This window comes from Trichomonas vaginalis, chromosome III (genome assembly GCF_026262505.1).
Source record: "Trichomonas vaginalis G3 chromosome III, whole genome shotgun sequence".
In the NCBI taxonomy this organism is placed as follows: Eukaryota; Parabasalia; order Trichomonadida; family Trichomonadidae; genus Trichomonas; species Trichomonas vaginalis.
The window spans coordinates 20,609,627-20,626,544 of NC_067205.1; the positions used below are offsets into that span (position 1 = coordinate 20,609,627).

At 29.0% G+C, this 16,918-nt stretch overlaps 6 protein-coding genes and 1 non-coding gene across 7 annotated transcripts; 4 read left to right on the forward strand and 3 right to left on the reverse strand.

Moving 5' to 3' along the window:
* Nucleotides 1-98: 98 nt before the first annotated feature.
* On the forward strand, nucleotides 99-1,465 carry TVAGG3_0735880 (UV excision repair protein RAD23 family; the record flags this gene model as incomplete). The annotated part of the gene is made up of 1 exon (XM_001306437.1): nucleotides 99-1,052. The coding sequence occupies one exon, from the start codon at nucleotides 99-101 to the stop codon at nucleotides 1,050-1,052; it is 954 nt and encodes a 317-aa protein (XP_001306438.1).
* Nucleotides 1,466-1,662: 197 nt separating this feature from the next.
* TVAGG3_0735890 (pectin lyase-like family) lies at nucleotides 1,663-3,248 on the reverse strand (the record flags this gene model as incomplete). Its single annotated transcript, XM_001306438.1, has 1 exon — nucleotides 1,809-2,360. One exon carries the CDS (start codon nucleotides 2,358-2,360, stop codon nucleotides 1,809-1,811), a length of 552 nt encoding a protein of 183 aa, XP_001306439.1.
* Nucleotides 3,249-3,482: 234 nt separating this feature from the next.
* Nucleotides 3,483-7,461, forward strand: TVAGG3_0735900 (armadillo (ARM) repeat-containing protein family; the record flags this gene model as incomplete). Its single annotated transcript, XM_001306439.1, has 1 exon — nucleotides 3,483-7,430. The coding sequence occupies one exon, from the start codon at nucleotides 3,483-3,485 to the stop codon at nucleotides 7,428-7,430; it is 3,948 nt and encodes a 1,315-aa protein (XP_001306440.1).
* A 230-nt stretch (nucleotides 7,462-7,691) lies between these two features.
* TVAGG3_0735910 (pectin lyase-like family) lies at nucleotides 7,692-9,031 on the forward strand (the record flags this gene model as incomplete). Its single annotated transcript, XM_001306440.1, has 1 exon — nucleotides 8,379-8,906. The coding sequence occupies one exon, from the start codon at nucleotides 8,379-8,381 to the stop codon at nucleotides 8,904-8,906; it is 528 nt and encodes a 175-aa protein (XP_001306441.1).
* Nucleotides 9,032-11,663: 2,632 nt separating this feature from the next.
* TVAGG3_0735920 (arginase protein) lies at nucleotides 11,664-12,539 on the forward strand (the record flags this gene model as incomplete). Its single annotated transcript, XM_001306441.1, has 1 exon — nucleotides 11,664-12,539. One exon carries the CDS (start codon nucleotides 11,664-11,666, stop codon nucleotides 12,537-12,539), a length of 876 nt encoding a protein of 291 aa, XP_001306442.1.
* A 512-nt stretch (nucleotides 12,540-13,051) lies between these two features.
* TVAGG3_0735930 (ubiquitinyl hydrolase protein) lies at nucleotides 13,052-16,684 on the reverse strand (the record flags this gene model as incomplete). Its single annotated transcript, XM_001306442.1, has 1 exon — nucleotides 13,257-15,983. One exon carries the CDS (start codon nucleotides 15,981-15,983, stop codon nucleotides 13,257-13,259), a length of 2,727 nt encoding a protein of 908 aa, XP_001306443.1.
* Nucleotides 16,685-16,720: 36 nt separating this feature from the next.
* Nucleotides 16,721-16,792, reverse strand: TVAGG3_0735940. Its single transcript has one exon. It is a non-coding gene; the product is annotated as a tRNA-His (tRNA).
* Nucleotides 16,793-16,918: the final 126 nt, after the last annotated feature.

Here is a 16,918-nt window from a genome sequence, read left to right on the forward strand (position 1 = left end):
ATTCATGCAGTATATTTAAATTACACATTTAAAAATAATTGATGTAAAAATTCTGACAATTTTGAAAAGTGAGGAAAAATTTTTTTTTCCATTTTTAAATGCACATTTTCATCCGTGATGTTCGAAATAATTCCTTTGAAATCGATGTCCAAGATGATTGCACCGTTCCTCTACTTAAACAAGCCATTGCTGAACACAAACACTGCTCAATTGATGGAATAAAGTTATTATTTGCTTCAAAAATTCTCCACGACGACTTTGATCTTAAATCAATTCAAACAAACGAAAAATCCAGAATAGTTTTATATGTCAAACCAGAAAAGAACAACACATCACCAACAAAACTATCAGAACCAGTGAGTGCACCTGTAAGGGAAGAGCCTAAACCAGCTCCACCAGTAGAACCAATGAAACCACAACCAAAACCTGTACAATCTCCTCCTGCTCAGCCTCAGCAACCGAAGATTACTCCAATGCAGCAACAACCAATGGCTCAGCAACCAATTTCAAGAGAAACTGTTCAAATGTATGAAGAGCAATCGCCAGATTCCCTCGAAAAAGCAATTTCTGCCATGACAGAAATGGGATATGATAAAGAAGTTGCTCGTGTAGCCTTAACATTGCTTGATAACAATGTTGAATCAGCAATTGACGTTATTTCTAGAGGATATAATACAATTGAAAAGTTACAAAATTATGAAGCAGATTATCGAGCGAAATATAGAACTTATTTCGACTCACTTTATGCACATATCATCCAAAATCCAGAACTCATACGATACGTGATTCAACACCATACATGTCCTGTTACATTACCAAATGGAACAATGACATTCACAAAAATCAATTATGACGACTTCATTAATTACTGTAATAAACATGGCCTCAATATCACCAAGGGAGATGTCATACGTTTGCAACCAGAACAGATGCAACTTTTTCAACAACTGATTCATGAATTTCCTAACGTTGAACAGTACACTATACTTCAGTATCTTCAAGCCTGTGATTTCGATTTATCAAATACAAGGGCATGTTTGCAAAATGAATAAAATGTAATTTTTTTTATAAGTATTTAAAAATTTAACTATTATAATAGCATTTTAAACATTGTTTATTTCTAAATTTCTATACTATAAGAAATTCATTAATGATTTAAACTCATATTCCTTGGTAAATCCTCTTATTCAAATTTTTGAAAGAGAATCACTCAATTTTGATGCAGGAGTATGATTAGAAGACTTTTCCTTGGAAAATGTGTTTAATCAGGCAATAGAAAAGTTCAATAACAATAACAATATATTCAATCTAGAACAAGTTGAACTTTTCAAGCGACTGATTCATGAATTTCCTAATGTTGAACAGTACACTATACTTCAATATCTTCAAGCCTGTGATTTCGATTTATCAAATATAAGAGCATGTTTGCAAAATGAATAAAATGTATTTTTTATATTGAGTTTTGGCCAATTTTTTTCCTAGTTTGCACAGAATCTGAGATGCTAAATACCATGTGGGACATTACAATTGGTTGCTGTTTAGCAAAGTTAACTTATGAAATACTTGTAATTACTTATAAATTCAGTTAGATTACTTGATTTTGTATAAAATAATCAGACTTATATTTTTTAACATTGTTTATTTCTAACTTTTAGCGTTAGTGGAAATTCATATATAAATTGCTTGAAAATGTCAAGAACTTTATTCGCTCTAAAACAGACTAGACTTTTCAAGAGTCTAATTCATGAATTTTATAAAAATCTGGATTGAAAAAGAGGTTTTCAAAATAATTTTATAAAATAAACTTTTTATCTACCTTTGCGTACAAGGATAAAAATGTAAGGAAGAATGTCCGATAATTTTCGTTTTGGAGTTTGTTTATTGTGGTTGATTGTTAATTCCCCTTCACATTGGCCTAGTTCATAGAATTTCAGACCATTGTGAAAAGGATCTGTTGTCATATCATATGTATCAATAACTCCAGAAAAAATACTCTCTGAATATTTATCAATAGAACAATGATATATATAAATTTGTGCAGATGTAGCGGCAAATAGAGCTCCACCAGAATTATTTTCGAAACTACAACTTAAAATTTCAAGATTTTTATTGCTAACTTCAACTATTCCATTGAGTCGTTGTGAATTGTTTATATAATTGCAATTTTCAATTCTTCCGCCACTAGAAGTGAACTGAGTGATAATACCTGAATTTGCTTTTAATCTTTCAAAATTACAAAAAGAAACTTTTGTTATTGATTTTTTTAAATCCAAATATGTAAAAGCAACTCCATAATTTGCAATGCAGTTAGAAATATTTGCATTCGAAAGAGATGAATTACCACTCTGTTGGCAAATCATTCCAGATCTACTGTTAAATCCTCCTGTTGAAATTGAGCCTCGAAGGATAATAGAATTGGGATTTTTAAAGGAACTTCCATAGAAATATGCAAAACTGCCATCTGAGTCAATTCTACTTTCAAATGAACAAAATTTATCAATAACAATATTTCCTGAATTAAATTTTACAAAAATAGTTCCTGGACCATTCGAAAAAACATTCTCTAAAAGTAAAATAGAAACCTCTTTTGAAAGAGAATCAAAATTGATTGCTCTATCTTGTAATCAAATGAATGTGCAGATATATGTGAAACATTTGTTTTCATCTGTTGGAATAGTTTGATTGATTCCTGTAATGACTTCTGGTTGTTCAATGTTTCCAAAATATTTTGACCAAATTCGTGTTAAGTATTCTTTTTCTTTAGATAAATCTGCCATGTTTTAAATATTCTGTTTCTATCTTTAATATTGAAAATATTCTTTGAATATGAGTCACGCAAGCCAAATGAATGATCAGAATGTACTTGAGTAAAAAGCTATTTTCTTTTAAATTTAATTTCGTAAATTTTCCTTGTAATAGAGTTTTAGTATCAATTGAAAATATTGTTTTCATCATTATTTTTAATATGTAGAGTGATTAAAGCTTTGGAAAATAAGATTTTGGAAAATAAAATTGAATAAAATCGAAATATTAGTAAATTTGACTGTTTTATCTTGAATAACTTGTGAATTTATATATGTGTTTGATACGTTTACTGTTATTTGAAGTGTTATGAATGTTTTGGATTCGATTAATTGAAGGAGGACCGACGCTACCATAATATTGGTACAGTAGATGCTTTAGATCTTCTTCGTTATGGATACTTCTTACAAATTTTACTAATTTGATATTGTTGTAATGAGTTTTAAAAATTATCAAATATTCGATTATTTTTGATTCAAATGCTGTTCGGCATTAGAATCAAAAATAATCATTAGTATGATAATTACACTTTTTCCCATTTTTACCAGGCATCACAAATTTCAAAATCTCTCGATTATTTTCAATTCAAAATATTAAACTACAAAATTAATCATATTTCCCATTAAATTCTTTTTCAAAAACCATTTACCAAGATAAATTAATGTTTATTTTTTATTCTGATGAATGATTCTTTTTCGACAGATCCAAACTTTGCAAAGATGATTAAATATGTTATAAATAAATCAACAGATACAGGAGAACTCATCCAAGCAATCCAATCATTCAGAAACTCATTAAATCTTCGCTATGTTTCACAATTTTTAAAACCACACCTTAATTGTTCACTTATCATGAAAGATGTATGGGATATATTATTCACACTTGTCGAACATCCAGATTCCAATGTTCGAATGTCAGTATATAACACTATGGGCGCAATAATCTTCTTTTTAGGGCCATTTATATCAGTATACATTGTCAATTCATTTCTCAAAGCCATCCAAAATCTTCAACCGAGCCAATACACATCACTTGCAGTCATTTCCTGCTATTGCCACTTGACTCCTTACATTTCTTTGCTCCACGAGAACGAGTTTTATTCATCACTGCCTATAATTCAACATTTCTCATTCTATGCACCTGAAAATCACAAGTATTTCCTGACTCTTTTCTCTATTCTCACTCCAAATAATGAATTTTGTTTTTCTGTCTATAATACATTACTTCAGAGTTTTGGAAAGGATCCAACACCTGAACTCGTCAAGTCTTTATACGAATTACTCAAACATTCCCCTGAAATTTTGTCACAAGATTATTATTTATTTTCCAAACCGGAATTTTCGAAATTACTGCTTATGATTTCACCACAAATCCTCCAAAATGATGTTTTATTCAAAATTTTGACAGAAAAACAAATAAATTATTTAATTGAAATTTCAAGTCTATCTTTATTAAGAGATGACATCCAATTCATTGAATTTGAGCAATCATGTCTCATTATTGCGATTTTCCAATCAAAAAACATAAAAATTCCTGGAATTGAAAAGATTTTTGAAAAATCTCTTCCAGAACATCTCAAAATCTTCACTTTCAAGCTGACAACTAACTTTAATGACTTGATACCAATTGAAAATGACTCATTATCCACAATAAACTCAAAAATCGACGCAATTTCATTTTATCTCCAAAAAAATCCAGAAAATTTCAAAGATTTAATCAAAGGATTTGACATTTTCATTGACTATCTTGACAAATCAAGTGAAACATTCACACATTGCGTTGATTCATTGATTCCTTTTTATTCTGAAATGAAATCAGAAATTTTTGACAACAAAGACATAAATTTGAGATATTTCAAAGCCTTAGATATCATACTAACCACGAAAACAAAGAACTGGGTCCAACAAAACAAAGTTGTTTCATTTTTGAGTAAAATTCCAAATAATTTTGGCGAAAAGTTGATAAAAGGATTTGAGAAACGGAGAATTTACTATTTAATGGAAGCGACATTAAACAAACAGAAGAATTTATCAAAATCTGCAGTTGAAATTTTGTCAAATGTGATATCTTCAAAAAATCTTATAGATGTGATTGATTTCATCATACATTCAGATATAATCAACGCTCATGAGCTCCATTGCTGTCTAAACGTTGTAAACAAACTTTCAGAAAAATTTGGAATTTCAAAATTTGTTTGTTTAGAGCCAATCTTTACGGAATCGTTTCTTATGAATCCATCCATTAGTGTTTCTGCAAGTTATTTCAAGTTTTTCTCAGAAATTGGAAAATTTGATTCTTCAATTTTCTCGAGATCTAAAGATTTACTTGCGAAACTCCTCAAATCATATATAGGAACAGACCTAGGCCTTGACCAAGAAAATTTGTCCTATGATTTGCCTCCTTTGAACACTTTACTCAATACTGACATTTTAAGTCATAAATTAGGAGAGGAAAATTTATATTTTGAGTGCCTTAGAGAGTCATTGACGCTTGTTACGCGTGCAAGCAACTATGATACGTCATTGCTACAGCCTTGCTTGATACTTACGCGACTATTTCCGACAATTTGTTTTGAATATTTTATGAAATATCCGAAAACTACCGAAGAACTCAAAGCAAAGATAAAGGATATACTGACAACAGCTAATACAATATCATTGGCCGCAAAAGCAGCAGCTGCGGCTAAAAAATTTGAGCTAAATGACGAAAATACCAAAAATTGTATCGACCAATATCTCCAAAACTATGAAATACATGATGCAAGAGACTTATATAACTTCTATTTGTATGTTGATAAGGATATTATTAGCTATTTGTCGAAATTAGACCAGAAAAATACTTGTTTATTTGAATTTCTCTCTGATTCGAAGCTCTCTGGAGCAGATTTCACTGATAAGATCTACTACGTGAAGAACTTTGACTTCCAGGACTGGCCAGTCGAAGATAAAGAATTTTATAATTATATTCAACAGAATATACAGACATTGATAGACTCAAAGACACCAATAATCATAAACAAACAGTTAGATGACTGCCATTTGAGATTTATTGGTGAATTTCCCGAATTATTCAAACAAATTTCGGTTGATGAGAAATTTAGCTACCAAAGGACATTCAAGGGTGTATCAACAGAAGATTTAGCCATGGAATCTTCAATTACTCCTTCAATAATTCAAAATGAAATTATTGATGATGTTTCTTTGTTGAAATCATTCTGTTTATACTCAGATTTGAAGGTTGAAGATGATATTTACAATGCTATTTGCCAACTTTTGGTGAAATATAATTTATATAATTTATTATTCGAGTATTCTGTCAAATTTAACCGTGAAATACCCAAAGAAATACTTAGTGAAATAGATTTGACTTGTTTGGACGACGATACACTCATAAATCTCGGAAATTATTATTATAATTTGCCGAAAAAGCCTCAAATCCTCAAAGATTTCTACAAGAGCTTAGCTGTTAAGTATTCCAACCCATTATTACACATGAAACGCAACAAAACAGCTAGGGCAGTCGTTAATTTCAATCCACAACGCGCTTTGGATTCTTTCATTGCCAATTTCAAGCCGACCACGAAAAACGTGAAGTCACTGATTTTCTTCGACCAATTATACGGTCATTCAATAGATAAGGAATATTCAGTGATAGACAAGCTCACGACGTACGAATACGATGATGAAGAAGACTTTAAGCTTGTACTATATGTTCTGAGGTATTTCAGATCATTTGTGTCCTTTTCTCAGTCATTATTAAATTCAATTGAATCTTCTTTGTTGAATGCTAAGAATGCTGCACAATTAAATGAAGTAAGAGGTATTATATCATATTTCCCAGCAAAGCAGTACTTGCAAGGCTTCGCAAGTAATTATAAAAATTTAAACAACCTTTTCGTTGAAGGATACTCTAAAATTGAGTCCGCAACGTATGATATGATAAAATGGAACTTATATCTGCAGATTCCATCCCAAATCATCTCAGTTTTGAGGAGTTTGAAGTCAATTTCTAATAATTACGTTTTTGGTCAGACTTATTGGGCCACCATCCAATTAATCCAAAACTTTGTTCCAAGAAATATTATTCTCCTTCAAGAATATGCAAAGTTTTTGCTTTATTTGGAGTCATCTGATAATCCACCAAAAGTTTATGGGCAATACATCAAACCAGCGGCCATAACGTTCCGAAATAACCTGAAACTCGAAACAGAGAAGGAGTTATTCCATTTATTCGATGATCCAAAACAAAATATTCAAGATTCTTCTGACAAACCAGCTCTGATGAAAGCAAACAACTATTTCATGAAGGGAATTTCACTTCCTCCACATACGAACCTCTCAGAAGAGCTTTTAACCGAAATGGGGACAATGGGAGCTGCTTATTTCGTTATCGGACTAGCGAACAACTTGAACTCACATTTCTTTGATTTATATATTGTTTTGGCAACAATTATTCGAAGAATGACAAGAGAAGAATCTGTCGCATTTCGGAATATATCGAAATCACAGATTCTACCCGGAATGACTAATAAACAAAGGCAACACTCAATTGAGCTGCTTTTGGAAGGAAAAAGAAAGTCAAGATTGGCAGGTGCTGCTGAAGCTGCTTCTATCGACTCTATAAAATAAAAATATATTGTATTTGTTTGTTCTTTTTATTTATAATTTAAAACTCTTAAAAATATTGATTGTATTTTTTTTATCAAACGAATAAAATTTCATTGAATTGATATCGGAACATATTCCCCTCAATTTTGTAAACAACATTCAAAAAGTTCGAATATTTTATAATTAAAATAGATAGTAAACCATTTGTTTATTAATAATTCTCAATAAAAATAAACTGTAAAAATATTGAATATTTTATCTTTTATTTTCATTTTGCTCTATTTTACATATAAGTATATAGTTATTATGGATCATTTTTTGTCAAGACCATTAATTCATTCAAATATTTCAATATTTACACGACGATAAATTATTTTTTTGAAGCAATAATGGAATAATTAACTTTCCAACAATGGCTCAGGATTTCCAATTTTTCTTTTTGTCAACATTATTTTTACATACCAAAGGACTCTCCGATTATTCAATGGATCATTATAACTCATTTTCAAAGGAGAAATTTAATTTTCAAAGTAACAATGGAATATTTAATATATGGAAGTCAAATCATATAAAAAAGAATACTTAACACGAATTTGGTCAAAATATTTTGGAAACATTGAACAACCAGAAGTCATTACAGGAATCAATCAAACTATTCCAACAGATGAAAACAAATGTTTCACATATATCTGCACATTCATTTGATTACAAGATAGAGCAATCAATTTTGATTCTCTTTCAAAAGAGGTTTCTATTTTACTTTTAGAGAATGTTTTTTCGAATGGTCCAGGAACTATTTTTGTAAAATTTAATTCAGGAAATATTGTTATTGATAAATTTTGTTCATTTGAAAGTAGAATTGACTCAGATGGCAGTTTTGCATATTTCTATGGAAGTTCCTTTAAAAATCCCAATTCTATTATCCTTCGAGGCTCAATTTCAACAGGAGGATTTAACAGTAGATCTGGAATGATTTGCCAACAGAGTGGTAATTCATCTCTTTCGAATGCAAATATTTCTAACTGCATTGCAAATTATGGAGTTGCTTTTAAATATGAATATTTTAAATCACCTTCAAAAGTTTCTTTTTGTAATTTTGAAAGATTAAAAGCAAATTCAGGTATTATCACTCAGTTCACTTCTAGTGGCGGAAGAATTGAAAATTGCAATTATATAAACAATTCACAACGACTCAATGGAATAGTTGAAGTTAGCAATAAAAATCTTGAAATTTTAAGTTGTAGTTTCGAAAATAATTCTGGTGGAGCTCTATTTGCCGCTACATCTGCACAAATTTATATATATCATTGTTCTATTGATAAATATTCAGAGAGTATTTTTTCTGGAGTTATTGATACATATGATATGACAACAGATCCTTTTCAGAATGGTCTGAAATTCTATGAACTAGGCCAATGTGAAGGATACCATAAAATTTTCCATTACCCTCCAACTCATCCTATTACTCCAGTAGTATCATCAAATAGAAGGAGATAAATTTTATTTATTATAACTTTCATCAAAATTAATTTACTTTTTCATATTAAGGATACCCTTACGTGTCAGATTTTTTGCGCATACGAAGAAGTCATGCTAGACATGAGCTATAAACCTGAAATTTTAGCAACATATTTAAAACTTTTTAAACTACAATACACTTTAATATTCAAGAACAAAAATATTCTTTTTAGAGATTACATAATTATTTTATGTGAAATCTATATAAAAACATATTTTGCGAGCGTAACTTTTTTCTTTATAAGCACCTTATATGACTGATAAACTGTGAAGGCACATAATTGTTAATTCATAGAGTTGATATGTTTCCAAAATTGAGAGGAAATTTGAAAATTGAATACCCTTTCAATTCAATTTTCAAAAGATATCAGCTCCTTCAATAATTGAAGGACGATTTTGATCATTTGCTCTTAAAACAAGTATGCCATGGAGAAAAAAGTTACGCTCGCAAATCTGAAATATAACTATCATATAAAAAAATTAAATTTCTAATTTTTTACTCTATAGATATTATTGGCCACTTGTGTAATGCATAAAAGTTTATGTCATATGCATACATTTGGAAGTATGGGAGACGAGGGAAATTACTTCTATGAGGCACTAGGATTTTTAAAAATTTCTCTATCGGACTCACCATTCAATTTCTCGAAAATTAAAAAAAATCAATAATAGCTAAAATGTATTATGCATAACAAATTTTAATGTTACACGGTATTTTTTGAACTTCATGACATGAATTTTCTTTATATTATTTTTTTTTTTGGATTTTCTATGATTTATGCGATAGGCTGGAACAACATTGTAAGTGCAATGATATCATTTATAGAGAAATCTAAAACTTCAGCATTCAGAACTCGCAACCACAAAAATATTCATTTGCTAAGTAAGTAAAGTTGATTAAGTTCGACACTTAGCTTTTATACGTAAAACCAAGTGTGTATTGTTATTTCTTGTTAAATTATTGAGAAAAAAATAAATTGTAAGAGAAACGATACTGATTATTGAAATAATATTGAGGGTAGCTGCAGATTTCTTCATTAACATGCCGGAAATTTGTTAATCTTGGTTTTCTATCATAAAATCTGTCGAAGAATCTAAAAACGGAGATATGAAATAGAGATCATGTAAATCTAGAGTATCCTGTCAGAAAAATAGACTAAGCATGTAACCCTTTTTTGGTCATAAACACTTTTTACCACTTAGTCATACAGATGATCATTAAATTTAAACGAGCACTTTTTGTCAGAATTTATTCTTTTACAAAGACAGAAGATTTTAGTATTATTTAATATTAGTGCTGTAGCAAAATTCAAAAAACGGTGAAAATTCAGTGAATTTGTGAATTCACATTTTTTTTCGACATTTTTCTTGATATATCCATGCACATTAAGAACACAGCTTTGATACGCTTAAAAAAGCATATTTTATATGAAATTGTTAAAGAAATAAACAATTTATATAAAAATTGCACTTATGGGCAGTTTAGATATATAATTTATATATAACATATATACAAATCCATAGACAAAGTGCAATAACTACAATGTTGTAGAAAATTACAGCAGAAATACTGACTTTTTGAAGGATAATAAGAATTCTTCTAAATGTTGTATTTTTATAATTTGATTGATTTTTTTTACTATTTCATTAATCTTTTATGAATAATAATTATTTTTAATATATGTGCTATTAAAATTTCAAATTTTGACTAATATATCTAAGTTATCTGAACGAAACATTTAGAAAATATCATACTTACATTGAAATAGCAAGTAGAGCATATTAATAGCAAGTTTCTTGGCTTTATATCTATCATCTATTGTTGTTTGATCAAACAAAATTCACTCTATTATATGGTGTCAATTAATTAAAACAATTTTTAATAGTTATTTATTTAGTGCGAATAAGTGCAAACTCATAAATGAATAACTTAATAGTAGAAATGAATTATCTGATATAAATCTCACATTTTGTCCATCAGAAATACTTTAATTGCATACGCATAACTATTAGTAATACGTCTGGAGTGTCAATTAATAACAATCCCACAACAAGTAAAATTCAGATTTTTATTAAACTTATTTTTTCCTAAAAGTTTTCTCAAATTACTATATATACATATGTGGATAAAATAATAGTAATATTGTAAAAAATTAGATAATTTTTTTTATTTGAGAACCTCTCAAAAGTTCATTCAATTTATCAATTGTTTCAGTTTGATGTATATTCATTTCTGGAGCCTAAAACTTTAGCAATCATGACAATATCATATTCTCTTTCTAACTACGCAATGTAAGGGTATCCTTAAGATAAATAAACTTATATTACAATAATTTCTATATTTCTATTTGGTAATAATTGTTTGATTATTACTCAAAAGAGGTTGAATTTTTTAGTTATCAATATGAAACATGTAATCAAATTATAATTGCAACATCCACTAATTTCAATTTTTTTTAATCTCAATTATATCTGATTGATGAGTGTTTTTACATTAAGTTATGTTTTATTGGAGAAGGCAAATTCATGATTAGCCGGACAATCGTTATTATTTTCAATTTTGTATATATTGAAATTTTTGAAATTAAACAATCAATTAGAAAAAGTTAACATATTCTGAATTATTTATTATAAAATATTGTTACGATTTTTTCATTTCAATTTTTTTTTCACTTCAGAAAAAGTTCAAAAGTAATTGTCTCAATTGAATTGATAATATCATTTCATTTTCCATAAATGTGTGAAAACCTTCGACTTGTTTTTCCACAATGGCAAGGAGGTGAGCCAAAGTTGATAGATGAATGCGTGAAAGACTTCGATCCCAAAACCAAAGCTCAAGGATATTCAATTGGATCTTATTTATTAAACTTCCTTGCATCGAAATCAGAGACACCAACAGAAATCGTTCCTGTATCTGATGAGTTCAATGAAGATATATTAAAAACAGAAAAAGAGATTTATGCATACCAAATTTTAAAGAAACAATTGGAAGCGGCATTTAATATACTCAACATCAGGAAGCCAAAGAGAATTGTCACATTTGGAGGTGAATGCTCAGTAAGTATTGCTCCATTTACATATCTTGCATCATTATATAAAGATGATATCTCTCTAATTTGGATCGATGCTCATATGGACTTCTTCATTCAAGGCGATGGAAACATTGGATTCCACGGAATGCCAATGTCATTAACACTTGGTATTGGCGAAGAAGAAATCAAAAAGATGCTTCCAGGATCCATTGACCCAAGCAATGTTTTGCTTGTTGGTTTAAGATACTTCTTGAAATCTCTCGAGGAAAGAAGAAAGTCAATGGGCATTCCTTACATTTCTCCAGAGAAAGCAAATGAATCAACAACTGAAATCATGGATTTCCTTCACAAGAAAGGAAATTCTAAAGTTGTTATTCATTTTGATTTAGATTCACTTGATCCTAGTGATTTGAGTGTTTGCATGGCTCCCGAACCAAATGGTCTAAAAGTTAACACAGTTGTTAAAATTTTCCAAGAGATCAGTAAGGAATATGATATTGTCGGACTTACTCTCTCAGAGATCTTCCCACGAGAAGTCATCAAACTTCGAAATCTTGTTCATAGCATTCCAGTATTTTAAGCTAATAAACTCATTTTTAATGAAATATATTTTATTCTCAAACTAACTTACTAATAACAATTATAAAGATCGTTAAATTATCTTTTATTCCATTATAATATTTACTGTTTCTATTTTGTGATATATTAGTTTATCTTGTTACTCTTGGAGCAAATATTAAACTAATAGTTTTCTAGGAGTACAGCATACTGCATATTGCAATATTTCAAATAATGACAATAAAACACCATTTCATTTGACTGTGAAAAGCAAACAGTGATTAAATAGCAGAACTTCTCATCTCTCATAGATTTACTGCCTGAGAAATGAGAACGCTTCCAAGGATTCATGAAAATACAACTAACATTTACTGATGACTTTAACGCTAGTTTGAATATGATAATGTGGTAGAGAACTAACAAGCACTGCATACTATCAACATATAAACTTGTTCTTTTCTAACATTATTAATGATGACAAAGTTATCAAAAATACATAAAATCATAGAGAAATAATTTATAAAGCATGTTTTCTTTTATTAAAAATAGATAACACAGTAAAAATTTCTTATAATATCTTGCTGTGAAACTATTTCACTTATTGTTGTTCATATATTTTGAATAATCATAGACAAATTTTGATATTTCATCCAATTATATAAATTGAAACAATAAACATGACGATTTCAATACTCTATAGGTTTATTAAAACAAACATAATAATATTGCATAAAATAAGTTAAGCTGTTATTTTCATCAGGATAATCAGATCATTTCTATTAATAACATCATTATTTTTGAGCTGCAATGCCTTATTATCTGCATATCTATATAAATGAAATCGATATCCTGTAAATTGAGAAATTTTTTGAGAAAGTAGCTCTGAAGTTCCATTTCTGAAGGGAACAAGGAATGGTTCGCCATTAACAGAATAACTTCCATCTTTCATGACGTTTCCGACAACAATTGGGAACAAATCATCTGAATTATAATCAAATTGCACCTCTGGAACTTGTTCGCATCTAATTATATCATAATTAGCGCAAACATCAGAGAAATCACATATTTTCTGTATGATTCCATTAGAAATTTCCAAAAATCTGTAAATATAACCATCATTAATTATATTTTCCTTGATAAACATCTGCAAAACATCTGATATAGTTGCATTGCATGGAATAGTTATTCTTTTCTTCTTTCCATATTTAGGAGATGATGGATTAAACGTAAACAAAGAAATTCTTTCACTTTTTTGACAAAAATCAACAGAAAAATTATAAATTACATTTTCTTTGAAAAGAAAATCATTTTGGACTAAATTGTCCTTAGAATCAAACAAATATATATCATTTCCATTCCTATAGATCTCTCTTTGCAAGTAGTTTTTGATTTCTTCTAAACTTAATTCACTTGAAAAAGCAAATTTATAATCATCAATATGAATTTTGATTCTTTTGTTGAAATCTGACATGTAATTTATTACATTATCAAATTCAGTGATTCCTCCAACTCTTCTATATGCAGAATCAGAAGAAACAGGTTGGAAACAATGTTTCGAAATGAAATCTTTCTCTTCAAAACAAAGAATTTCTCCGTTTGAAATATTTAATTTTCCGATTTCTTCATCAACATTTAATCTTTCAATTTGAGTTAATCCAATCGAATAAACATCATAATCTTCATCAACATCATCATCACTCAAGAATTGATTTACTTCTTTTCTATTATCATTTTCATTTTCATCAGAATCACTTAAAAAACTCTGTTTCAAATCATCTTTTCCTTGTTCATTAAGTGATTTTTGATTTCCATTTTCTCTTTCATTTGATTGCTGATTTTCTTGTGTTTTTCCGTTCAAATAATTATTGTCTTTTCCACTTTGGTTTCCTTTTGATTGATTATTTTCTTCTGCTTTTCCGTTCAAATCATGTTTATCATTTTCATTTAATTGTTTATTAACTAATTCTGTTTTATCTTTATCATTTCCATTTTCAAGTAAATCAGTTCCATTTTCTCTTTTATTGTCTTCTGTTTTTGCATCCAAGTAATGAATATTTTCTTTTCCATTTTCAAGTAAATCAGATCTATTTTCATTTGATTGCTTACGTTCTTCTGCTTTTAGATTCAAATTATTATCTTTTCCATTTTCATTAAGTACTTGATGATTTAAAATCGGATTTTCTTTCTTTGCGTTTTCTTCTTTTGATTCATGATTATTTTCTGAATCATCACTTAAATAACTCTTTGTTTTATCATTTCCATTTTCATCAAGTAAAGAATTCTTTGATTCATTTTTCTCAGTTGGATTGTTCAATAATTTAGAAACGGTGTTAAACAAATCTCTCAATTTGTTTGATTTCTTTGTTACAACAGATGATAAATATTGTATTGGAGATTTCTCTTCTTTGAAATAAAAATGAATAAACAAAATAATTTCATCATTTTCGATGTCACTTTTTGTTTCATTTCCTTTGATTTTTTCCAAAAACAATGATTTTGGTAATTCAGAAATCAAACTTTCATCTGGTTTAACATATTCCATTATCTTGCCACCAGATCCAATGGTCCATAATCTCACTTCACTTATGTCACTTTTCATGTCTAAACAAATTCTTTCATATAAATCTCTTTTTGACAAATTTCCTTCGAAATACAAACATTTTCTGACATTTGTATTCAAAATCGACGGTTTTGACATCAAAGAATTTTCAATTAAACCTTCTTCAGTTGAAATAAAGAACTGAAATTCGAAAGGATTAATTTCTTCTTTTCTATCAGCTTCAGCAAACAAAATTGGGTTGATTTCGCTTTCATCAATTTCGGAGAAGACAATAGGTATCGAATCAACCTTTACATAAACAAGTAAATACGCAGATGACCATTTCATCCTTCCGTTTTCATGTCTTCCTCCAAAATTTTTGTCAAAAACTGACAAATCATCAGAAATCGAAACTTTCGAGTCATTGAACAAATAAAAAGAAGAATCAGGTTTCGGCTTGATGTACGCGAAGTAGTGTCCTCTATTTACTGATCCTGCATGGACAATTACTTGGAATAACCTGTATTTCACGTGATTTATTTCGATTTCATTGTGATATTCGAAATAATCCAAAACTTTCCAATTTTTCTTCTGTTCTTGGTTGTAAACTGTTCTTCTTAGATGAAAGATCATGACATCGGGTAGTTTCAGGAAATAATATCCAGTTATCTTCAAAGCTTCAAGAGAATTTTCAATATTATCTAAATTTTGGACACCGATTTGTACATCGAAGAAAGGAGTGTCATTTCCATTGATGTAACATTTGCCTTCGATTGGTTTAACTGACTCTGGAATATTTAATGATAATAAATCGAAAAAAATATGAAGTGTTTCTTCAACATCTCTCATTTCGTAGATATCGTCTTCTGACCAGCCTAAACATAATGTTAAGTTGGTTGTTATTGCAACTTTGTCTAAATACTTCATTCGAAAAAATAATCTTTGTAAAGCATTGATTTCGTTGTTTTGGATTGTAGATTTCAATATAGTATTACGTAATTGAGCTATGTGAAATAGCATTTGTAATGCTGTGTTTAAATAACAAGTACATGATTGATTTTGAAGACCGCAATAAGGATTTGTGATCAATATATTATTACTGTCTTTAATGTCGGTAAATTGGTTGATTGTTGTCTGAGATTTTGGAACTTTTTCTTGTTTTTTACGATTTGTTTTCGTAGCTATTTGTTCTGGATGTTGTATTTTAAGAATTAAGCCAAATGTATCGGAAGTAATGACTTTAGCCTGTTGAAATTCTGAAAATGATGAAGAAAATTTGCAAATTACTCGAGTCATGTTATTATTTACGTCTTGCGTAGTATTACAGGTAACTTTTTTACTTGTTCGAATCTTGCATGTAAATTTTAACTTCATTGCGTGGATAGGTCTAACAAATTCAACAATCAAATAAAATTTTTTCTCTGTAAGGGAAGATCTCGTAGAAACAATGTTAAATTGATAATTTTCGAAAGAAAATGGCCCAAACTTTTCCTCAGGCTTATCTCTAGGGACAGTAATTTCAGATTCAATCTCCATTGAAGGAGAAAAAAATGATTATAATATAAAGATTTTATAAAAAGTATAGATAGAATGGATTTGAAAGTACAATTTTAAATTAATTATAGCCAGATAATAATTGTTTTTAGGTTCAAAAAATAAAAAAGTGGGTGAACCGTGAATCGAACACAGATCTATTGAGCCACAATCAACAATACTAACCATTATACCATTCACCCCTTACAAATTTTTTATTTTCGTGATTTTTAAAATCAATTCTCTTGAATCGAAAAGGCAGAATTATAAAAAACCTTCTTGAAATAGACTCTAATGTAGTAAAATTAAATAAAAAGATCGATACTTAC